The 25,635-nt window shown below is 34.2% G+C and overlaps 1 protein-coding gene across 1 annotated transcript in view; it reads right to left on the bottom strand.

Annotated features, from left to right (window-relative positions):
• The window catches only part of RADX (RPA1 related single stranded DNA binding protein, X-linked), a 69,162-nt gene that overhangs the window by 27,918 nt on the left and 15,609 nt on the right, over positions 1-25,635 (bottom strand). The window contains exons 4-11 of the mRNA XM_006214175.3: positions 23,703-23,811; positions 23,412-23,503; positions 23,182-23,304; positions 20,190-20,294; positions 17,920-18,084; positions 16,565-16,725; positions 15,603-15,772; positions 4,333-4,406 (exon numbers count right to left, since the gene is read on the bottom strand). Of these exons, the coding sequence (XP_006214237.1) occupies positions 4,333-4,406; positions 15,603-15,772; positions 16,565-16,725; positions 17,920-18,084; positions 20,190-20,294; positions 23,182-23,304; positions 23,412-23,503; positions 23,703-23,811 (999 nt within the window). The remainder of the gene's footprint in view (positions 1-4,332; positions 4,407-15,602; positions 15,773-16,564; positions 16,726-17,919; positions 18,085-20,189; positions 20,295-23,181; positions 23,305-23,411; positions 23,504-23,702; positions 23,812-25,635) is intronic.

Here is a 25,635-nt window from a genome sequence, read left to right as displayed (position 1 = left end):
TTAACACACAAAAATAAGGTGAGTTTTATAAACTAGGAATAAACTATTTGAAAAGAAAATTAATAAAGCTACTCCAATTATAAGAACAACTAAAAGAATAAAATATCTAGGAATAAATTTCATCAAGGAGGTGAAAGACTTGTATGCTGAAAACTACAAAATGTTGCTGAAATAAATTTAAAAATACCTAAAAATAAATGGAAAGAAATCCCACGTTCATGGACTGGAAGACTTAATACTAATAAGATGTCAATACTATCCAAAATGATCTACAAATCCCTATCAAAATCTCAAAAGCCTATTTTGCAGAAATAGTAAAACTAATTCTCAAATTCATATGGAATTACAAGGCGTCCTGAATGGTAAAGCAATCTTGAACAAACAACAAAACTAGAGGACTCATATATCCCCATTTCAAAACTTGATACAAAGCCACAGTAAATCAAAACAACAGTGTGATACTGGCATAGGGATATACATATAGACAAGTAGAACAGAATTTGATTTTCAACAAGGGTACTAAGTCAATTCAGTGGGGAAAGAATATTATCTTTATAAGAGCTAAAACCATAAAACTCATAGAAGAAAACAGGAATAAATCTTCATGATCTTGGATTTGGCAATGGATTCTTAGATATGACATCAAAAGCATTAACAACAGCAACAAAAAAGATGAATTTTACTTCATTAAAATAAGCAAGAGTCAACCAAGAAGGATATGTTGTATCTTGCTAGTGAGTTTGGACCTTATTTTATATATGGTGGGAAGCTAGTAAAGTTTTTTAAGCAAAAAACACAAACTGATTAGTGTTTTGGAAAGATCACTTTGGTGCCACTGTGGATAAGTGATTTAAATGCTTCTTATTACTAAAGCCTAGGAATTTTAATTTCATCAATATTTTATTACTTCCTCATCATAAGTTAACATTAATTTTGCAAAAAAAAGAGACATTTTGTGCATCAAAGAACATTATCAGGGAAGTGAAAAGACAACCTGTAAAACTGGAGAAAATACTTGCAAATCATACATTTGATAAAGGTTTAATATTCATAATTTTAAAACTCCTAAACCTCTAAACAAAAAGACAAACAACTCAATTAAAAAACAGGTAACAGGCAAAAAAAAATAAATACACATTTTTTCAAAGAAGACATACAAGTGCCCAACAAGCACTTGAAATGATGCTCAACATCATTAGTCATTAGGGAAATACAAATCAAAATTACAACAATATATCACTTCACAATGACTAGGATGGCTATTTTTTTTAAAAAGGCATATAAATGGTAGCAAAGATGTGGAAAAATTGGAACTCTCAAACATTTCTGGTTGGAATGTAAAATGGTGCAGCTGCTATGGAAAACAGTTTAGCAGTTACTCAAAATTTAAATATAGAATTGTCATATGACCCAGAAATTCTAGGTATATACCTCAAAGAACTGAAAACAGGAAACCAAAACAAATGCCTGTTTAGTAATGTTCATAGCAGCACTATTCATAATAGTCAAAAGGTGGAAACAACTCAAGTGCCCATTAACAGATGAATAAACAGATGAATAGATAAATAAAATGATACATTTATCATTTAACAGTTTAATGTCCAGAATAAAAATGTCACAAAAAATCACCTCCAAATCACATTTTATCTATCTATATATCTCACATTCTGTTTGTGTATTTATACATATATCACATTACATATATATATATATGTTTATATATTATACCTATATATAATGGAATATTATTCAGCCATGAGAAGAAGTACAGTCCTGATACACACTACAACATGGATGAACCTTGAAAACATTAGGCTAACTGAAAAAAGCCAGACACAAAAGGACAGATACTGTATGATTCCATATTATGGATTTACCTAAAATAGGCATACTCACAGACAAAGTAGATTAGAGGTTACCACCGGTTGGGTTAGAGAATAGCAGTTATTGCTTAATGGGTACAGAATATGTACTTGGGGTGATGAAAAAGTTTTGGAAATGGATAGTGATGGCTTCACAACATGGTGAATATAATCACTGCTACCGAATTGTGACTTAAAAATGGTTAAAATGGCAAAATGTCTGTTATATATATATATCACAATAAAATATTGAAACATTCTTTAAATGTTTGGTAGAATTCACCAGTGGCTATTTAAGAATATTTAAAATATTTAATGGGCCTCTTGATGCAAGAAGATAGCACCTATACAGTAGTCATGACCCCACCAAATCAAACCTGAATATCCCTAGGTCTCTAGATGCAACCATCAAATTTCAGGAAATAAACAAGATAGAGCAACATATTAAGATTATAAAGATGAAATCAGCAGCATCTAGACTGTGGGAAAGTCTATAGGACAAATGACCTGGTTACTTTAACAAATACATTTCATTGAAAAGCAAAAGAGATAGAGATTAAGAATCCATAGGAGATTTATCAGTCACTTGCAATATGAGGACTTTGTTTGGATCCCAATTCAAATAAGCTGAAAAAAAAAAAGCTTTTGATGACATTTATGACCTCACTGGAAATTGGAAAGCTAAGTGAATATTTGATGATATTAAGAAATTATTGCTAAAGTTTTTGGGTATGATAATGATATTGTGGTAGTACTTAAATGGTCCTTATCTTTTAGAGGTATATATTGAAATTTATACAGACAAAATCATATAATATCTATGTCCAAATAATATGGGATGAGTGGATGAAAGTATAGATGAAACAAGAGTGGTCAAGAGTTGATAATTATTGGAACCTGACTGTGGGTAACATGGGTATGCTATCCATGAGTTTCTTTTTTCCCTTTGTATAAGAATTTCCTTCATACTGTATTTTCTCCATAAATCTATTATGAAAAATTTCAAACATACAACAAAATTAAAAGAATTTTACAATGAACATGATATATCCAACACCTAGGTTCCCCTATTTTAATGCATGTGGTATGTCCGTATCTCTGTTCATCTGTTAATCTATCTTATTTGTATTCTTTTCAAATAAATTGCAGACCTCTTCACTTTTTGATAAATGCTTCAATTCAGCATGTTGAGTTTAATATTTGTTTCAAACGTGTTTGTATAAAATTCATAATGAAATGCACACATCTTAATTATGTGCACTTGACAAAGGTAAATGGTTAGATAACAGAAACCCTTCTCAAGCCATCACTCAAAATTTTCCTTCTGCTCCTTTCCAGTCAATCCCCACCTCTACTTCAACCCCTATCCTAAGGCACCTGCTGTTCTGATTTTTCCACAACGGATTAGTTTTTATTGTCCTGGATCTTAAAATAAATTAATGCATACAGCATATACTCTCTTGTGTAATATTTCTTTCACTCTGTATAATATTTTGGAGTTTGTCTATTCTGTTACATATTATCAGTAGTTTTTTTTTGTATTTTTAATACTACTGATGAATGGTATTCCACTGAATGAATATACCACAGCATGTTTATCTGTTCTCCCACGGATGAATAACTGGGCTATTTCCAGTTTGGGCTATTATAAATAAAGCTACTATTAACATCCTTTATAAGTATTTTGTGAATATAGGGGTCTGTAAAATCTGTTTTAGAGTGGAATTTCTGGATAATAAGATAGGTGTACATTTAGCTTTATGACTGATAGCTTCAGCTTTGTTCAATGTGGTTGGATCGTTTTACATTCACACCAATAGTGTACAAGATTTCCAGTTGCTCCACATCCTCACAAATATTTGGTGTTACCAGATTTTGAATATGATAGCCATTCTGGTACTCATGTAGTGGTATCTCACTGTGGTACTAATTTGCATTTTTCTGATGACTAATGATGTTGAATACATGTTCACATCCTTTCTGGCCATTCATAAATCTGTTTTGGGAATGTCTTTCAAATTTTTTGCCCAAATTCAAACCAGTCAACCCAACAGCAAAGAAAGGAACTACAACTATCTTTTAAGCTTTACCTATACTTATTACTAAATAAAACTTGAGCTTCCTACTTTATTTATTCTTCTGTTAATTAAAAATAGTACATTTGAAGGGAGGTACTACCAGAGAAACAAATTAATAAGTAAGTTTGTTTATACTTACTTGCACTTTGGTGATGATACCAAATTGTTCTAAATTTGGGACCAGTATTTTGACAAGGACTTAAACTAATATAAATAAAAAAGAGAAACAAAAATAACTAGCTATGTATCTATTTAAAGTACTTATATTATGCTAGTGGCAGGCATGACCCCAAAATGCAGAATCAAATCAAACAGTAATCTGCATAAAATAGTGTTCCATAAAGACTATATAAATCATCATCAACATCATCATCATCATCAAAGCAACGTACGTGGGGAGGTGCCTGACGTGGATGGTTTATTTCCTTTTGTTTGTGCAGGAGGTTCTGACTGAGGTACAGGAATTCTATAAAAGAGGAAAAAAAAGATAACAAATAGTTATAAACAGAGAGTTGAATGGGAAAAAAACCAATTAGTTCCACTCAGAAGTTATTCTAATTCAATAAATTTAGAAAATATATAGGTTTAGTTTCTTAAAGTAATGCATTAGAAATTTAAAGATGATACATTCAAATTATGAACAAATATCCATAATAATATAATTCAAATAGTGCAACAGATTTAAATGTTCTTTTAAGGAATATTCCACAGAAAGAAGTATTCAACTTTATTAAATATTAACCCAAGATGGGCACATATATTTCATTTTCTATGACAGGGATTAAAAAATTTGTTCAATAGTTTATTTTCATGTTTGCTTTGTTCAAATATTCTGGAAAACTATTTAGCCTAACTCTCTAACCTCATTTCAGAATTTTCTATAAGCCTCATGCTGCTTCAAACCTTAATGCTTTTCTTTCAGCTAGAAAAAAACCCTATGCCCCCTTTCCTTTACCTGGTTAACTCCTATTCCTCCTTCAAAATTTAGCTCAGGTATTATTTCCCACAAGAAGCCATCCCTGATCTCCAGTTAAGGTTCACTGATCCTTGAATACTCTGTCACAGCATCATGAATACACTTTATCATAGCACTCATCACACTGTATTAAAATTACTGGTTTATCAGTCTGTCTCTTCTACAAAATTCTACTATAAGCTCTACAAAAATACAAACGTTATTTTATTTATTTTTTATCTCTACAGAATATCTGCTCAATAACTGTTTATTGAACTAGAAAGATGAAAAGGGAAGCATCTTACTTTGAAGCTGCAGAGAGAAGCTTGCATTTATTTTATTTTATTATTTAACATTTTTTATTGAATTTTTTATTGTCAGTTACAATGTGTCAGTTTCTGGTGAACAGCATAACGTCCCAGTCATAAAAATATGTATATATACTTTATTTTATTTAACTTACTTTTTATTGACATATAAGCTTGCATTTAAAATAAAGATTTCCTTCTTATGAACTTTTAGCATATTTCTATGAGTTTTTTCTATTGTTGTATTTCCAAAACTAAAAGCATACAGTAAAACAGATATGTCCTGTTGTAGAATGTGACATAATATTGCTCAACTTATTTTATCAAAGGATTTGTCTCTTATGATAGCATTGTTCATTTTACTTATGAATTATTAATTATTTTAAAAGAAGTAGCTTTCATGAAGAAAGAATGAATCCATTTAACTATAAAACTCTAACAAATAAAAACATATTTGTAGTTGTAATTTCAACTTTTCCCCCAAGTATTGAAACATGGTATTTCTAGAAACTAGCCAACTGAAAACATCAATTCTGAGAGAAATCTAAATAACTAAAGAATAGTTAGATTGTACGTATTTTGAGATCCTTAAACAGTATGTATACACTTGTAAATATATGGTGCTATTAAGTGACTTTTTTCATCTGAAATAAATTAGAAAAAATAGTTTTCCAAACTCTAACAGCACCATTATATTTCATAGAGTTTTTAAAAGGTGGCTTAGGAGATTTTTACTGAAATATATAATCATTCATTTATATGCCTTGAATGTCTTAAAGGTGAGGGGATAAATGACAGAAGTGGAGGTAGACAATGTCTAGGGGTATCAACTGAAGAAACTGAAAAAAGAGAGCTGAAAAATGGAAGTATAAGAAATATACAAGGATATCTGAGGCAAGAAAGGGAGAAGACAGCTAAAAGAAGATAAAGATGCATATGATGAGAGTGGCAGAATATTATAAAAATTGTCAGAGGCAATAAGCTGTACTCTAACCCTCCCCTTTTCATCAGCTTACTGATCTTAGAAAAAAGTCATATAGATTCTATAGTATGCCATTCCCACATTTACATAACAGTATTATAATTAATGTTATTGTAGTCTTCCCTGTTGTGCCTTCTGCTTTTCTTAGAAGATGTTGATGAAGATTTTTAAGAATTCATCTAACCATGGTATAGCTTACTTTCTATCTTTACAGAGTAAACATACCAACAGAATGCAATGAATAAGTTTTAATGTCTCATTTATTATATTTTATTCCTCAGTGCTAACTTTTGAATGAGTCAATGTATTTTGACTACATTTTACTATCTAACAGAGAGCATCACGGTTCACTATCTACCATTTGCATTCATATGTTCATTGATACAACCTCTTAAATGGTCATATTTACTATTACTGCACCAATGGAAGCAGAACAACAGGTGATACAGACATAGGAGTTAGCAAGCCAGGATTTAGAAGTCCAGTGTGCCATCCATTGCGCTACAGAGCCTGACAATAAGCCAGGATTTCAAATACAATGATGTACCAGTAGAGTGACATGCACGGATTCTACAAGGAGAGGGCATGGAAGCTTCATGTTCCCTCTCAGACCTCGCTCTACATGGCTCTTCATTTGGCTCTTCCTGATCTGTATCCTTTATAGTAAAACTGTGATTTTGAGTATAGCGCTTTTCTGAGATCTGTGCATCATTCTGGTGAGCTATTGACTCTAAAGGGGTCATGGGAACCCCTGAATTTATAGCCAGTTGGTTAGAAGTGAGGATGATCTGGGGACCAGCTGAATTGAGGCGAGCACCTGAGTAAGGTCAATCTTGTGGAGGACTAGCTCTTAAACCTATGGAGTCTAATGTTAAATCTGGGTAGTTAGTGTTGGAATTGAATCACAGTATAGCTGATTGGGTTGGAGACCCCACAAGAGCTCAGTGAACTCAACTGATAATTTAACAGCAGACTGGACACACTAAAAGAGTAAATGGAGTAACAGGTCCAAACTGAAGCACAGAATCAAAAACAAAAAAGAAATATGTATATGACTGAAAAACAATACAGTGTAAGGAACTGTTGGTTACAGTTAGAAGTGCTAACATATGAAATAAAATTCACAGAAAGAGAGAAATGAATGAGGTAGAAAATGTATTTGAAGAGACAGTGGCAGATAGTTTTCCAAAACTGATGAAATACATCAATCCACAGATTTAAGAAGCAGTATAAAACAAAGAAAACCACTTGGCACATCATATTTAAACCGCTGAAAATCCAAGACAAAATCTTAAAAGCACATAGAGAAAAAGAATGCAATATTTTTGAAGGAGCAATTACAAGACATTAACCTAATTCTTAATAGAAACAATGAAAGCAATACAACAGTAGAATCAGACATATTAAAAAAAACCCCTGCAACCTAGTGAAAATCTCCTTTAGAAATAAGAGGGAGGGACAATACAGGGGTAGGGGACTGGGAGGTACAGATTACCAGGTGTAATTAAAACTATTTGATTCAGCAAATAGTATGAAAATTGATATAAGCCGAAAATATAGATCTTCCTCAGCATACGATGGGATTAAGTCCCGATAAACCCATCGTAAATTGAAAATATCATACCTTGAATATGAATTTAATACACTTAATCTACTGGACATCATAGCTTAGCTTAGCCTACCTTAAACGTGCTCAGAACACTTACATTAGCCTACAGTTGAGCAAAATCATTTAACACAAAGCCAATTTTATAATAAACTGTTGCATATCTCATGTAGTTTATTGAATACTGAACTGAAAGTAAAAAACAGAATGGCTGTATGGGTACAGAATGATTGTGAGTATATCAACTGTTTACCCTTCTGATTTCATGGCTGACTGGGAGCTGTGGCTCACTTTCACTGCCCTACATCATAAGAGTATAGCACTACATATCACTAGCCCAGAAAAACATCAAAATTCAAAATTTAAAGTATGGTTTCTACTGAATGTGTATTGATTTAGTATCATCATAAAGTTGAAAAATTATTTGTTGAATCATTGTAAGTTGGGGACCATCTGTATCATTAATTCCACTAAAAGTGAATGGAGAGTGATGTCAGCATCATGGTAGAGGGACACGTTTTCTTTGTCTCTTTCTTATCTACAATCAGTAAAACATCCACACCTCAACAAAAGTGCCTCTGCCCAACACACCAGGACATCAGAGAGTTCCACATATCTGTTCATTTAAAGGTGGATAGACTGGAACACACAGAGGAGATAGAACTTGGGGAAAAGTGGAGGAGGTGCCTATAATCCTGGTCCCCAGCCATGGCAGCTGAACCCTCAGTCCCAGAGAAACTAGTAGCAACAGGCAAGGTGACATATACAACTCTGGCCTCCTGGCCACAGTGGTAACCACAGCCACAGATACCTGGGCAGCAGTAGCAGTAGGGCCTGGGACCTGTCTCTTCAGCCATGGAGGCGCCCATGACTCCACCCTTCCCCGCTCTCTGCCTACAGTGGCAGAGTCCCTGAACCTGACAACACTGAACAGGGCAGAGATTCCTGTGCCACTTAGGCTACCCCCAACCCTGTGGTGGCAGAGCCTGCAACTCAGGAGATCCTGGACATGGCAGAAGAGTCCACCATCCTGGTGCCCCAGACAGCGACACCAGCCACACTAGGAGCAGTAAGGCACCAAAGACCCTGGAGAAATAAGCTGTGATAACTAAGGCACTAGGCGACGCCTCTGACAAAGGTGGTGGAGAATGGAAAGTGCTGACTCTCAAATATAACCAGAGGCAGCTTAAGTAAGAGAAATCAAAAACTTATACTATAGTGCCACCTACTGGAAATAAAAGCAAGGTCTCTTAACTTCTAACTTGTTGAATTGTTAGAATTAAGTGAAGAAGAAAAAAAGGTTTATCTAAAAAAAGGTGTTTGCCACTTGAAATAAGCCGGCAGAGGAGCAACTCATCAAGTACCATGAAGAACCACAGTAACACTGTACCAGAGAAATAAAATGACAATTCTCCAGAAACCAAACTTAAAATCATAGAATATTGTGATCCGATAGAGAATTCAAAATAGCTGTCATGAAACTAATGAGCTACAGTAAAACTCAGAAAGGTAGTTCAATGAGCTCAGGAATAAAATTAGTGAACCAAAGGAATACTTTACCAAAGAAACTGAAACTCTAAAATGAACCAATCAGAAATTGTGGAGCTGAAGAACTCAATGAACAATTTTAAGAATGCATTTCAAAGCACTGGAGACAGAGGAGACCATATGGAAGAGAGAATTGGCAAGCTTGAATACAGAAATATAGAAATGATACAAGTAAAAGAGGTAAGAGAATTAAAATATTTTTTTAATTGAGTGAATTATACAAGAGCTATCTGACTCTGTTAGGAAGGGCAATCTTAGTGTAATGGATATCCTAGAAGAAGAAGAAGAAGAGAGAAGGGAGCAGAGTTTTTTAAAATAAACAGTAGCTAAGAACCTCCCAAACCTAGAAAAGGAATTAGCTATACAAGTCCATTAAGCTAAGAGAATACCTGTCTCAATGCGAAAAGACCTTGTCTAAGACACTTTATATCAAAATTGTCAAAAGGCAATGACACAGAAAGAATTTTAAAGGCAGTCAGGGAAAAGAGGATGGTAACCTACAAAGGAACCTACATTAGACTATTAGCAGATTTCTCAGTAGAAACTCAACAGGTCAGGAGGGTAGAATGACATTTTCAAAATACTGAAAGATAAAAACTGTCACTCGGGAATACTCTATGCAGCAAAGTTATCATTCAGATATGAAGGAGAAATAAAGACTTTACCAGACAAACAAAAACTGAGGGAGTTCATTAATACTAGACCTGCCTTGTAAGAAATGTTGAATGGAGCTCTTCTACCAGAAACAAAAAAGCAAAAGTACACAAAACTTTGAGTAAGGTAATAAATAGACATGGAAGTTTACAGTAATAGAGGCTTACCTCAACAAAGAAAAAACATCTCAAATAAACAACTTAACCTTACATCTAAAGGAAGTAGAAAAGAACAAAAAGCCCATAGTCAGTAGAAGGAAGGAAATAATAAAGATCCGGGAGGAAATAAATGAAATAGAGACTTAAAAAATGAAAAAAAAAATCAATCCAACTAAGAGGTGTTTCTTTGAGAAGATGAACAAAATTGACAAACCTTTAGCCAGACTCAAAAACAAAAAAAAGAGAAGACTGAGAAATAAAATCAGAAATGGAAGACGAGAAATAACAGATACTACAGAAATACTAAGGCTTACAAAAGAATATTATGAACAATTATATGCCAACTAATTGGACAACCTGGAAGAAATGAACAAATCCTTAGGATCATACAACTTTCCAAGACTGAAGCATGAAGAAATAGAAAATCTAAATAGACTGATCATTAGTAAAGAGGCTGAAATAGTAATAAAAAACCTCCTCAAAAATCAAAAGTCCAGGACCAGACAGCTTCACAGGTGAATTCTACCAAACATTCAAAGAAGATTTAATACCTATCCTTATCAAACTCTTCCAAAAAATTAAAGAGAAGGGAACACATCCCAATTCATTTTAAAAAACCAACATCAAACTAAATATCAACATGAGACACAGACAACACACAAAAAAGAAAATTATGAGCCAGTGTCTCTGATGAATATAAACATAAAAATCCTGGAAAAAATAGCAAATGTAATATAACAATACACTAAAAGTATCATACACCATGATCAAGTGGCATTTATTCCAGAAATGCAAAGATTTAATATCTGCAAATCAATCAGCATGATATACCACCTTAACACAAAGCTAAAAATCATATGATCATCTCATAAATGCAGAAAAAGCATTTGAGAAGATTCAACACCCATTCATGGTAAAAACTCAATATAATAGGTACAGAAGGAACATACCTCAACATAATAAAGGCCATATATGACAAACCTACAACTAACAATACTCAATGGTGAAAAACTGAAAACTATCTCTCTAAAATCAGGAACAAGACAAGGATGCCCACCCTTGCCACTCTTATTCAATATATTATTGGAAGTCCTAGCCAGAGAAATTAGGCAAGAAAAAGAAATAAAAAGCATCAAAATGAAAAAGAGGTAAAACTGTCACTATTTGTAGATGACATGATTTTATATATAGAAAACCTTAATGACTCTACCAAAAATGGTTAGAAATAATAAACAAATACAGTAAAGTTGCAGAGGACAAAATCAACATACAAAATCTGCTGCAATTCTATATACTAACAGTAAGCTAGAAGAAAGAGAAATTAGGAAAACAATCTCATTTACAATTGCAGCAAAAAGAATAAAATACTTAGAAATAAATTTAACAGAGGAGGTAAAAAAACCTGTATGATAAAAAACTATAAGACATTATAGTTTTAAGACATTATAACACATTGTTGAAAGAAATTGAATAAACAAATAAATAAAAAATATTCTGTATTCATGGATTGGAAGAATAAAATGTCCATATCACCTACAGCAATCTACAGATTCACTGCAATCCTTATCAAAATCCCAAGGACATTTTTCCAGAGATAGAACAAAAAATTCTAAAATTTATAAGAAACCAAAACAGACTCTGAATAACCAAAACAATCATGAGAAAAAAGAACAAAGCTGGAAGTATCACATGCCCTAACTTCAAACTATATTACAAAGCTAAAGTAATCAAAACAGCATGGTATTTGCAGAAAACCTGAAACATACATAAATCAATGAAACAGAATTGAAAGCCTAGAAATAAACTCACGCATATGTGAACAATTAATTTGCAACAAAGGAGCAAAGAATATACAATGGGAGAAGGAGTCTCTTCAACAAATGGTGTTGGGAAAACCAGATACCCACATGCAAAAAAAAATGTGGTCCACTATCTCATACCATACACAAAATTCAACTCAAAATGGATCAAAAACTTGAATATAAGCCCTGAAACCATTCAACTCCTAGAAGAAAACATAGGCAGTATGTTCTTTGACATCAGTCTTAGCAATATCTTTTTAGATATGTCTCCTAGGCAAGGGAAACAAAAGCAAAAATAAACACATATGAGACTACATCAAACTAAAAAGCTTCTGCACAGGAAAAAAAATCATTAATAAAATGAAAACACAACCTACCAAATGGAAGAAGATATTTGTAAATTACATACCCAATAAGGGGTTACTATCCAAAATATACAAAGAACTTATACAACTCCACCTCAAAAAAAAACAACCCAATTTTTAAAATGAGCAGGGGATCTGAATAGACATTTTCCCAAAGAAGACAGATGGCCAACAGGCACTTGAAAAGATGCTCAACATCACTAAATATCAGGGAAATGCAAATGAAAACCACAATGAGGTATTACTTCACACCTTCACACCTGTCAGAATTGCTACTATCAAAAAGATAACAAATTAAAGTGTTGGTGAGGATGTGGAGAAAAGGAAACCCTCATACATTGTTGGCAGGAGTGTAAGTTGGTATAGGCACTATGGAAAACGGTATGAAGATTCCTCAAAAAATTAATATAACTACACTATATGATCCACCTATCCCACTTCTGGGTATTTACCCAAAGAGCAGGAAAACACTAATTTGAAAAGATATATGCATCCTTATGTTCACAGCAGCATTATTTGCTATAGCCAAGATATGGAAACAACCTAAGTGTTCATCAACAGATGGATGAATAAAGATTCATGGGGTATATACACACAATGGAATATTACTCAGCCATAAACAAGATGAAATCTTGCCATTTGTGACAACACAGACCCTGAGGGTATTACACTAATTGAAACAAGTCAGATAGAGAAAGACAAATACTGTATGATCTCACTTACATGTGGAAAAAAAAGACAAAAAAGGGTCTTTTTTGTAATTCCTTATTTTAAACTCATGTTCAATTAGTTTATTCTGAGCATAGCAAATAAGAAAGCTTCTGCTATGAGTTGAATTGTATCCCCTCAAAATTCATGTTGAAGTCCTAAGTCCCAGTACCTTGGAATGCGATCTTATTCGGATACAGAGTCACTAAGGATGTAATTAGTTAAGACGCGGTCATACTAGAGTAGGGTGGGCCCCTACTCTAATATGACTGACATCCTTATCAAAAAGGGAAATTTGGACACACATTCAGATTGGGGTGATGTTTCCACAGGCCAAGGAATGTCAAAGATTGCCAGCAAGCCACCAGATGCAAGGGGAGAGGCAAAGAACAGATTCTTCCTCACAGCCCTCAAAAGGAACCCACCCTGCTGACACATTGATCTTGGACTTACAGAACTGTGAGACTATAAATTTCTGTTGTTTAAGGCAGTTTGTGGTACTTTGTTACATCAGCCCGAAAAAAGTAATACAGATTTTGGTACCAGGAAGTGGTGTGCTGCTGTAACAAATACATAAAAATGTGGAAGTGGCTTTGTATTTTGGTGTTAAGTGGACGCTGAAAGAGTTTTGAGGTGCATAACAGAAAAATCCTAGATAGCTTTGAAGAGAATGTTGGTAGAAACACAAATTTTGAAGGAGAATCTGTTGAGGGCTTAGAAGAAAAAGGAGAGAGCTGTAGAGAAAGTTTCAGCTCTTGGAGAATACATGCATTGTCATGAACAGAACTAGAAGTATGAATGTAAAAGGTGCTTCTGGTGAGAACTCATACAGAAATAAGGAATGTGTTATTGAAAACTGGATGAAAGATGATCTTTGTTATAAAGTGGCAGAGGATTTGGCTGAACTGTGTTCTGTTGGATGGAAAGTGAAACTTGTATACAATGAACTTGCATATTTAAGGAAGAGATTTCTAGGCAAAGTGATGAAGGCACAGCCTGGTTTCTTCTTGCTGCTTATGGTAAAATATGAAAGGGGAGAGAAAAGTTGAAAAGGGAATTGACTGTTAAGAAAAAAGAACCAGAACTTCAATACTTGAAACATTCTCAGCCTATCCATATTGCAAAAAATAAGAAAGCTTGCTCTGGAGACAACACTAAGGGCATTTCTAAACAACCATCTGCCCAAGAAATTGTGACTTGTGGATCCAATCAGCCATCTCAGTAGGCATGCTTGGACTGAAGGAAACATAGGTGGGAAGAAATGAAGCAATGTTGCTGGACTTCTGGAACTGTATAGTCAGGAAATGAGCTGATAAGATATCCAGCTATGGTCAAGTATTATCCTTCAAGAAAAGGGAAGAATGACCATGAGGATGAGGCTATTTCCTCAGTTCCAGAGAGCAGAGACACCTCCTCAATTCCAGAAGCCAGGACCACCTTCCCAGTTCGAGTCCCAGGCCACCACTCAGTGCCAAGGGGATGGGGAAGCCATCCCAGTGGGCCCAGAGGACACAGTATTCTGCCAGAGAGGATAATTCTGGGGCCTTAAAATCAAATAGAATTCATCCTTGCTATATTTCAGACTTGCCTGTGACCCATGATCCCCCTCTTATTTCCAATTTCTCCCTTTTGAAATGGGCGTACCTATCCTATGTCTGTTCCACAACTGTATTTTGGACAGATAACATGCCTAGCTTCACAGATTCACAGATGGAAAAGAATTCTGCCCCAGGATAAATCACCTTGCAACTCATCCATACATGATTTATATGACATTTAGGACTTAAAGTTGATGTATAGATTAAGACTGGGATTTCAAAATTGTAGAATAGATAAACAAGATTATACTATATAGCACAGGGAAATATACACAAAATGTTATGGTAGCTCACAGAGAAAAAAATGTGACAATGAGTGTGTATATGTCCATGTATGACTGAAAAATTGTGCTGAACACTGGAGTTTGACACAACATTGTAAAATGATTATAAATCAATAAAAATGTTAAAAAAAGATTTTTGGAGATGTTGTGATGGGGTGAATCTATTTTGCATGTGAGACAGACATAGATTTTTAGAGGGCAGACTGTTATGGGTTGTGTTATGTCCCCACTAAATGCCACCATGACTACCAATATGTAACCAATTACATCTTCAATATGACCTTATTTGGAAATATGGTCACTGAAGATGTAATTGGTTAAGATGTGTTCATACTGGAACAGACCAGTAACTCCAGAGTGGGTCCCTAATCCAATATGGCTGGTGTCCTTAAAGAAAAATTTGGACATGTATGCACAGAGAGAGAATCTCATATGAAAATGAAGGCAGAGGTTGACGTGATGTGTACATAAGTCAAGGAATGCCAAAGATTGACAGTAAACCGCAAGAAGCTAGGGGAGGTGCACAGAACAGACTCTCACAGTTCACAGAAGGAACCCACTCTGCCTACATCTGTATCTTAGACTTCGGCAGCCCTAGAAAACTGATACAACTTTTAGTACAATTGTTCATTTTACAGGATAAAAAAAATGTTTAATTAACATTCTGTGTATATAATTAATACAAATGACTTACAGTTTGGCACATGACCCTTGCAGAATTCTTTTCTTCTTGCTAGGGCTACAAATTGCAGTTTGAAAACTTTGAGAACTCACAGGACTATCCTCTTGATTCTGTCTACCATCTCTTTCCTGACTTTGATCATCTCTTTTATTTGCTTGGGATGTTGAGGGTTGGTTAGCACTCTAAAACCAAAAATTTAAAGAAAACATTTGAAACTAATTCACAAAAACTATTTCTCCCTTACAAGACTCTACAATTTTAGTTCACCTATTTTTCATAATCTTGAGTTGTGACAAAACTTTGCAATCATAGCAATACTTTTATAAATTTGATTTACCTTAATCCATCTGCTACAAAGTTATTTTAAAAAGTTAAGATAAACAATAGTTGTTCTTATATTAGTCTAATTGTAAAGTTGGATTAGATGCTTATTTCCATATGAACAGTAATCCTAGAAATAATTTTTAAAAGATAAACTCATGGAAAAAATTAACTTATTTGTCTTGATTTTGTCTAGATTCCAGAAGTGGCCTCTTCTACAGCATTTATCCTACAAGAATCACTGCTACCTCTTATAGAACCTGGGTAAAACTGCCAAGCCTGATACAGAGTTAAAAACCTCCAGTGGAAGTGTTCCTATAGTTCTGGCCTGGACAAAAGGTAGGAAAAGAATATAATCATATATACCACCTGGGACTTTAAAAAGACAATTGTGATAGGCTTATATTACACAGAAGGCCAAAACAAGATACCAAGTTTTGAGGGCTTAGGGAAATATAAGAAGCTGTGATCTTCAAGACTGCTCCAAATAAATGGCATAAAAAGGAAACAAAATATAAATAAAAATGATTTCTTTCCACTTAGGTTTCCATCATTGAGTCAAATACATCTGAGTTCTGAATAAAATGTACAAGATACCAATTTTGATTACAATCACAGTGCTTTCAGAGCTATACTTTTCTCTGCCACCATACCCGTAGTGTTTCAGATGCTGGGGCATTTTCAGTTGCACTCTTACGGGGGACATACTTTATACCAGTAATTATCCCCTGAATTGCAATGCGCTTTTGTTCCCTATACTGCAGGCCTTCAACCTCCTTCCTCACTTCACTTATAGCTGTCAAGAGGGACTCAACTGCAAAAGAGTAATTCCAAGGAAATTGTGTTAAAGAACTGAAATGACAAAAGTAACAATTAGATTTGCGAAGTAATTTTACAACATGAAAATTATAAACTTGCTAAATAACTTAAACATTTGAGACTTTGTATTTATATTTGGCACCCCCTTACGTATTTTTTGTAAAATAGGCACATTTATCAGTTCAATTGTGATACAGTCTTCTAGTCTGGAGTCTTAATTTGAAGCAGAAATTTTGCATGTTGAAACTACAAAGTGTTACCTAGCCACTGCATAGAAACACACATTTTGATATTTTCTATATTCTACATACTATATACAGCATATACTACATACTGCTGAAGTTATGAAGTACAGGAGGATGCCAATATTTAGACAGGTCAGTATTTCAAAGTTTCTCTCTTTTTTTCCAAAACCATGAAATTATTCCATAGCTTTTCAAAAAGAATATACTTATGTTAAACATTCCAACTGTCATATTTTGATTCTACTAAAATAAATTAATGTTAGGCCTCTCATTAGTACTTATTCTGAATCTCATTGATTTGGGTTATCATTTTTATTTAAAGGCAGAGAACTCAATTATGTTATATCCAAAGCACATTCGGCCCTCCATATCCACAGGTTTTGCAAACCCATGGATACAAAGGGCCAACGATGGTATTCTCTCTACTGAGCCATTTTATATAAGGGACTTGAGTGTCTCCAGATTTTGGTATCTGTGGGGGCTGCTGGAACCAATGCCCTGCAGATACCAAGGGATTGTCTATATATCATTCCACAAGAGTAGCATAATACAGTTGCCAGTATCTTGATAGCAAGCTGTCCAGTGACTTCTTTGATATCTTTGGTCTAAATAATGTCACAGGAGTTGGGATCTACCAACTCAGATTTGATCCCAATGACCTTAAATCAAGGTATTACCTCTACCTAGTCATAGTCTATGTTCCTTTTTTTCTTGTAGTCTAATAAAATTAAAACATTAACCTTTACAAGGCATGACATATGTTTTTAGGTCTTGATAAAGATCAAATTATCAGTGAGTGTTGGTACACTTTGTCTCACTCCCATAAAAGAATAAAGATAACTAATAGATATGGCATAAACCATATATATATGTGTATATATATATATAGAGAGAGAGAGAGCGCATATAAATGTATCATAAAGGACGAGCGATTACATCAGTACCTTTAATGGAACTACTGTACTTCGAAAATGTCTCTGGCACTGGTGGATAGGGGTAATATCCACCAATAACAGTATTCTTCAGTTCTCCAGAATCAGTCTTTGCTTTAACCCACTGATTGAAGTTTTTTACCTTGGGATCGTTGATATATGGCTGGCCTCTATGACCTTTTTGCAGGAAGGGTAAAGTGCAAAAATATGAGAAAAAAACAAAAACAAAAAACAACTCACTGTAATAAACCACATGGACTATTTTTGGTATATAAACAGTTTAATATTATATCAGTCTTATGTCGCCAAGAAAAGAAGTTAACTATGCAGCAGATAATCATACTGAATATGAATACAAAAATTATCAAAGACAGTTAACAAATCCTAGGTCAAAAAGGAAATTAGACATATGTTAGAGTTTACATGGACTAAATTGTAGCTGTCAACAGGATACTGAAAAGCCAGAAGGAAAAGAAAACTAATAATCTGGATTTTTCTAACTATCCAAATGGTTAGCATCTTTTTAAAAAACTGATTTTTATGTACTAACCTGAAGGTATGGCAGAATGTATGAACTAAACTGCCTATGAATATAGATCAGCATTTAAACTCATGTTTTTAAAACATACTTCAAAGTGTCATTTACATCTGATATTATTAGTATATATTACAACTGATACTCATATTTATTTATTTATTTATTGAAATATAATCAGTTTACAATGTTGTGTCAATTTCTGGTATACAGCACAATACTTCAGTAGTACAGGAACATACATATATTCACTTTTATATTCTTTTTCATCATAAGTTACTATAAGATATTGAATATGGTTCCCTGTGCTATACAGTATAAACTTGTTGTTTATATATTTTATACATATTAGTATCTGCAAATCTCAAACTTCCAATTTATCCCTTCCCACCTCCTTCCTCCCCTGGTAACCATAAGTTTGTTTTCTATGTCTGTGGGTCTGTTTCTGTTTTGTAAATGAGTTCATCTTTTTTTTAGATTCCACATATAAATGATGTCATGTGGTATTTTTCTTTCTCTTTCTGGCTTACTTCACTTAGAATGATGATCTCCAGGTTCATCTATGTTGCTACAAATGGCATTATTTTATTCTTTTTTATGGCTGAGTAGTATTCCATTGTGTAAATATACCACAGCTTCTTTATCCAGTCGTCATCTGTCAATGGACATTTAGGTTGTTTCCATGACTTGGATATTGTAAATAGTGCTGCTATGCACTTTAGGGTGCATGTGTCTTTTTGAATTAAGGTTCGCTCTGGATATGATGTTCATATTATAAAATGAAGTATGGACAAAGATGTGTGTTACATCCTTCCTAGGACTCTTCTTTTGACAAATTTCCTAGTAACCAAAATGGCAGTATTCTAGTAAATACACCATTCCACACTATTCCCTCACTCATCTGAAAACTTTTATCTTTATTATTTTGCCCTGTTATCAGAGGGAACAGAGAAAAATAATATACTTGTAGATGAGTAGTGAGACTCTTCTTGCTTTATAAGTAAAATGTGAGAGAGTGGCCAAGATGGCAGAGTAGAAGGACACTCTTAGCTCACCCTCTCCCATGAATACACCAAGAGTGACATCCATGGACACACCCATCCACTCAGAACACCTGCTGAACTTTGACAGAACATTGCCTTCTTCAAAAGACAAAATTCGCCACAAATCTGATAAACAAGTTCATACCATATAGCACAGGGAATGATATTCAATATCTTGTAGTAGCTTATGGTGAAAAAGAATATGAAAACAAATATATGTATATTCATGTGTGACTGAAGCATTGTGCTGTACACCAGAAACTGACACAACATTGTAAACTGACTATACTTCACTAAAGAAAAGGTAAAATGTGAGATCCACGGACCAAAATTTGATGTATATTTTTGTTTTATTTAGTATTTAAAAACTATTGTTGATTGAATCCACATTGTGATACAAGGTCTGCCATTCTTCAATCTGTCAAGCAATGTATAATTATCCACCTTACATCAAGCAAGAATTAAAGTTAACCAAAGGATATAAATAAAATTCCTCAGTGAGTCACAAAATCGTTGCTTTAATTGTAATAATCTGGAAGCAATATATTTCATAGGCTAAACAGTCTTTGTTAAACCATTCTCAAATTGATAAAGGAGTTCAAAATAAAGCTATCTTGTAGTTGAATGCTATAATAGAAAAGTTAACATAATGAAGAGAAGATACATTCTATTTCCAATAAATTATATACAAAGAAATTGCTCACCAGTAATAAACACTCGGCTCTCATTTGTAGTGGTGAGGTAAAGCAGTTTAGGTACTTGAGCGTCATTTCGGACAACTTTCAACTGTGTACACACAAAGTATGTCACTGTAGAAAATGAAAACACTTATGAAATTATTTCTGCATTTCAAAGACGAAATAACCAAGATCAGAATCTAACACAGTGCTTTTCAAACTTTAATGAACAGAGGAATCGCCTGCGACAATTGTTAAAATGCAAATTCAGATGCACTAGTTTTAGTGTGGGCTTGAGATTCTCCGTTTCTAATGAGCTCCTAGGTGATACCAGTGCTGCCATCTTTTGACCACACCTGGAGTAACAAGGATCCAACACTTAACCTTTTCCGTTAGATAAAGAATCTAATGCTTACTTGTCCTTTAAGAAAGTAAAACAGCTGCACCTAACTGAAGTCACTGCTTGCTGCACAGTTGAAGACTGCAAGAGTCTTTCTAACTGGGCACACAGCTTGGTGTGAACAGCTATTTCCTACAGAGAAAAAAAGCTGTTTCTCCAAGATGTTTTCACTGATAAACCCATTTAACATGGATCCCTGAATTACTCTGATTCCTCCCACCAGACAGGGCTACAGAGTATTAATTTGAATTTGCTTATGCAAGTGTTTTACTTGTGTTAATCTTAATTAGACTTTAAGCCTCAATGACAGGGCTTATATCACCTATTCTTTTCTGTTTCTCTTGCTAACCAACTGGATAGACTAAAAAGCATCCCTGAAAATGAGATCATAATGTCTTCAGATTTCAACTACTTTTTCAAAAGCTATCAAATGTTTTTGACTGTCAGGTTACTTAGGTAAAGTTTGCTTATGCAACAATATTTTAAAATTTTAACTCATTGCACACCAAAACAGCTATGGTCTTAAAAATTAGGAAATGAAGAAATAAATATAAATTCTTGTAATCTCACAATAACAGTAAGTTCTCATTTGAGAATAAATATTTCCCTAGAGCATGATAATATCTATAAATTCATTTCCTATCTCTCACATTTACTAGTTCTTTATTTTGTAGCAATGAAAATGAAGAAAATCTATTCAAATAAGAATAATTCTCTAGATTTACATCACTTTTATTTTAAAAACTGTACAGACATGAGTATTCATGGTTAAAGATGTTGGTATAGGAATATTAAAGAAACCTCTAATTCTAATTTCATGGTTGTTAAAAATCAGACATTTGGGCCTTCTAGCTGTTTCACATCCAGGAAATTATTTAACCCCTTTGGAAGGCAGCTATGCTCACCACTATACCACCAACGCACACTACTTAACCCCTTTGTACCTGTTTTCTCACCTGTAAATTTGTAAAAACATCAACTCTTTAAAAGGTAACTCGGAGTACAAAATGAGATAACATCTATGAGTACCTGGTATATAGTAAACACTCAATAGTATTTCCCCTGAGTCCTTCACTTTTCTTAATCAAAAGTAAAAAAGTTGCCTTACTAACAAAGGATTCTGGTATTATCCCAGAAGACCCTTGGTCATGTTCCTCTTCAAAGGCCTAAAGCCCCCTTAATACTCATCATTTATTTAATGATTTTTTTCCTTCACACTTGGTCAAAAGATGAAAATAAATTGTGATTGTTGTCAACTATTGTACTAGAGTAAATCTTACCAAGGTCCATACAAACCTTTCTTAGAAATATATAATTCACATTATCACAAGAAATAGAACATGCATGCTTGGCAACATTTCTATGAAAAATAATTATTCAAAACTTGCGTCAGTTTGTTATTTAAAGTGGCTACAAAGAGAGAGGGACTTGGCTATAAAACTCATCTAAATTGTCAGCAGGAGTCATCACTACCAATTATCTATACCCTGAGAGAAGTTACACAAAGAAGTTACATGAAGCCATGCCTTGGCTTTGGTCAAAACTCTCTTTCTATCTTCTCCCCCCGTAATAGTTGGGATGATGTTCAGTTCCATTCATATATATTTTAAAAGCTTAATCTCACAAGCAGAGGGTGGACCCTAACAAAGTAATATCTGAATAGTGTGTAATACTATCTTGCAACAGAGAATAAAGGGGTAGCAGAATCGCCCTGTGTATGGTTTCTAGGTCTCTTGACATTCTACAATTTCTACCTTGTTGATGGTTTTAAAAAATTACACGTAGTCAAGATTGGGAATTTTCCCAATGTTGGCAAGCATTTAAAATCAGAATTTCATTCATATAATCAATTGCAAAATAGTAAAATCCCATTCATAAAGTAGCTTTATGTTACAAATCCAAAAAAAAGGAAAAAAATCACTGAAGTTGTTAAAAAGTATTAAATGTACTTTTCCTATCATAATAGATCTAAAGACTAACTTGTATAAAATATATGACATACCTAAAACGTCTTCAAATAAGTAAAAATAGTGGGAAAAATACCTATATATATAAATGAATGCAAGGGGGAAAGTTAACACTAAAGTAAGTAAAATATTGACCAGCTAGTATAATACCACCAACCTAATATTAATTTAATACTCAAATGGCCTATTTACCACTGTCATTATTTAATTATACAGTCTTCTAATCCTCTAACACTTAATTTTACATTAGTAAAGTCTTCATTGTCTTTAATGGGGTCTACTAAGTCAATTTCCAAATGACTACGAAGGGAATTGACTGCCTATGTTTTAGTTTCACTGAATCTTAAGCTTTTATGTCTGAAATCCTAACAACAGGAAATGATAAGAGCACCTGTTTTCTGAAAAGCTAGTTTCAATTCTAAATTAATTCTGAATAGAAAACCAGAAGGTGTTAATATCTGTAATATCGATTATAATATTAATATAGAAAAATTTAAACTTGCTGTCAGACTGCTTGAATTTGCTAACTCAATATCATGCCATTCTGTAAGTCAGTTTACAGAAGTCTACTAGGTACAGTCAGTCTATCATTTTTTTTAAGTTAATGCCCCACTTCAAAAACTAAAATGATAAAAATATTGAAACTGAGTACTTGGGTAAATATTTTCAAAGATTTCTGGTTGAGACGTAGAAAACAGTTCCACTATAAATGGTTGTTCTGAAGTCCCATCAGCGATGTGAATCCAGCGATATGACCAAAAATCTTCACGGCTTTCTATATGGATAGAATATTAGAATAAATGAAGGTAGCTGATTATGCACATATGAACACAGAATTATTCACTGAAATACTTTTTATGACTTTCAATTTCAAAAGCTTACCCTTCTTTTTTGACCGCTGGACTCTTCCTACAAAAACTAAAACGCCAACAACATCACAGATATGATTTTCTGGCATATCATCCAGCTCTGATCTAAAACAGCAAAATTGTTAAATAGATATTGTATTTTTAGGTAGTGAAAAAGCATTCTACAATAATGACTGTGAACATTTGCATTTATATAACTGGTACAGCATAATTTGGGGTAGGTTTTGAGCAAATTATAATATATCGTTTCAGTGACTAACACTGAAAATTATTATTTGAGATATTTTACAAGAAGCTATTTTACCTTGTGATAAAGCGGTAATTTAATTTTGGCAATCTCCATTCTGGTTTCACCTGCTTTTCTGGAATGATCATTATATTAGTTGGAGGATCTCGAAGGTTCAGGCAGATTTCTGAAAAACAAATGTGTTACTTTAATATGATATTTAATACATACAAAAGAATATACACATGTATAAAGCACACAGCAGAAAACAGACTGAACACTATCCCAAGGTCAAACAGATACTTTCTATAAGTTCTTCTAAAAGCTTTGCCATTCACATATAAGTATTTGATATATCTGGAATTGATTTTTATATAGTATGAGATAGGGATATAGTGTCATTTTTTTCCTTATAGATGAAATTGTCTCAATACTATTTACTGAATGGTTCTTCCTTCCTTGATGATCTGCACAGCACATCTGTCACATATCAAAATTTTATGTCTAGGGCTGTTTTTTTTTTAACTTTGTATTGTGACTTGCTGGTCAGTTTGTCTGTATCTATACCAATGCTACATGGTTATACTTTATAATAATCCTTGATATTTGTAGGACAAGTCCTCACTCCCTCTTCAGCCCCTTATTCTTTTTCTTCAGAAGTGTCTTAACTATTCTTGATAATTATATGCCTCCTTATAAACTTTAGAATCTGTCAGTTCCAGGAAAATAAATCTGATGAACAGCACTGAATCTACAGATCATTTTGGGGGGAGCTGACATACTTATGAAATTGAGACCAATCTCCTACCTGGGAACATGGGATATTTCTCCATTTATTTAGGGATTCTTCAATGTCTTTCAAAAATTATTATAATCCTCTCCAAACAGGTCTTACATATCATCTGTTAAATTTATTTCTAGATACCTTGTAATTATTTTTGACAAGGTAATTAAAGTTCTAAAAATTATAATTTCTAACTCTGTTATTTATTAAATCAATTTTTTATATATTAATCTTATAGCTAGCTTTGCCAGTGTCTTACTATCTTTAATACTGTGTGTTATTCTGGATTTTCTTTATAGAAGATCTAATTTGTGAGTAGTGGCAGTTTTGTGTTTTTCTTTAAAATCCTTTGGTGGGTGGATAACATGGCAGAGTAGGAAGATCTTGAACTAACTTCTCCCACAGACACACTAAAATTACAACTACTTACAGAGCAACTAACTAAGAGAAACACATGAAGACTAGCAGAAAAGATTTTCCACAAATAAAGACATAAAGAAGGAACCACAATGAGACAAGTAGGAGGGGCGGAGATGTGGTATAGTCAGCACCCACAACCCCAGGTTGGTGACCCACAAACAGGAGGGCTATCATAACCACAGAGGTCCTCCCCAAAGAGTGAGGGGTCTGAGTCCCACACTGGGCATCCCAGCCCAGAGGTCTTGTACTGGGAAAATGAGACCCCCCAGAAAATCTGGTTTTGAAAATCAGCAGGGCTTATGTTCAGAAGAGCCAGAGGGCTTTAGAAAACATAGTCCACTCTTAAAGGGCACATGCAAATCTCACATACCCCTAGTTCCAGCACAGAGGCAGTAGTTTTATTTGTTTGTTTGTTTGTTTGTTTGTTTATAGAGGCAGTAGTTTTAGAGGAAACTGGCTCGGGCCTACTTTCTAATCTTGGAGAACCTCCTAGAGAAGCAGGAGGCAACTGGGACTCCCCATGGGGACATAGGCACTGGCGGCAGCCATTCTGGGGAGCTCCTTCTAACACAAGGACACTGGTGCCAATCTGGAGTCCTCCCGCTAGTCTATTAGCTTCAGGGGCTTCCTCACCAGCTGGTTGGCACCAGTCCTGGAAACCTCCCAGACCAAGCAGCCAGCCCTGTGGTGACCTAGCCCCACCCACCAGTAGGCTGGCATCAGCTGTGCTTCCTCTCTCCCACAGCCCCCCTACCCACCTGCCCCAGGGGCCAGCCCCACCTACCAGTGGCCAGCACCAGTCTAGGA

This window comes from Vicugna pacos, unplaced genomic scaffold, assembly GCF_048564905.1.
Source record: "Vicugna pacos unplaced genomic scaffold, VicPac4 scaffold_76, whole genome shotgun sequence".
Lineage (NCBI taxonomy): Eukaryota > Metazoa > Chordata > Mammalia > Artiodactyla > Camelidae > Vicugna > Vicugna pacos.
The sequence above is the reverse complement of the archived record's forward strand: the minus strand, read 5'-3'. Positions and strand labels throughout refer to the sequence as shown.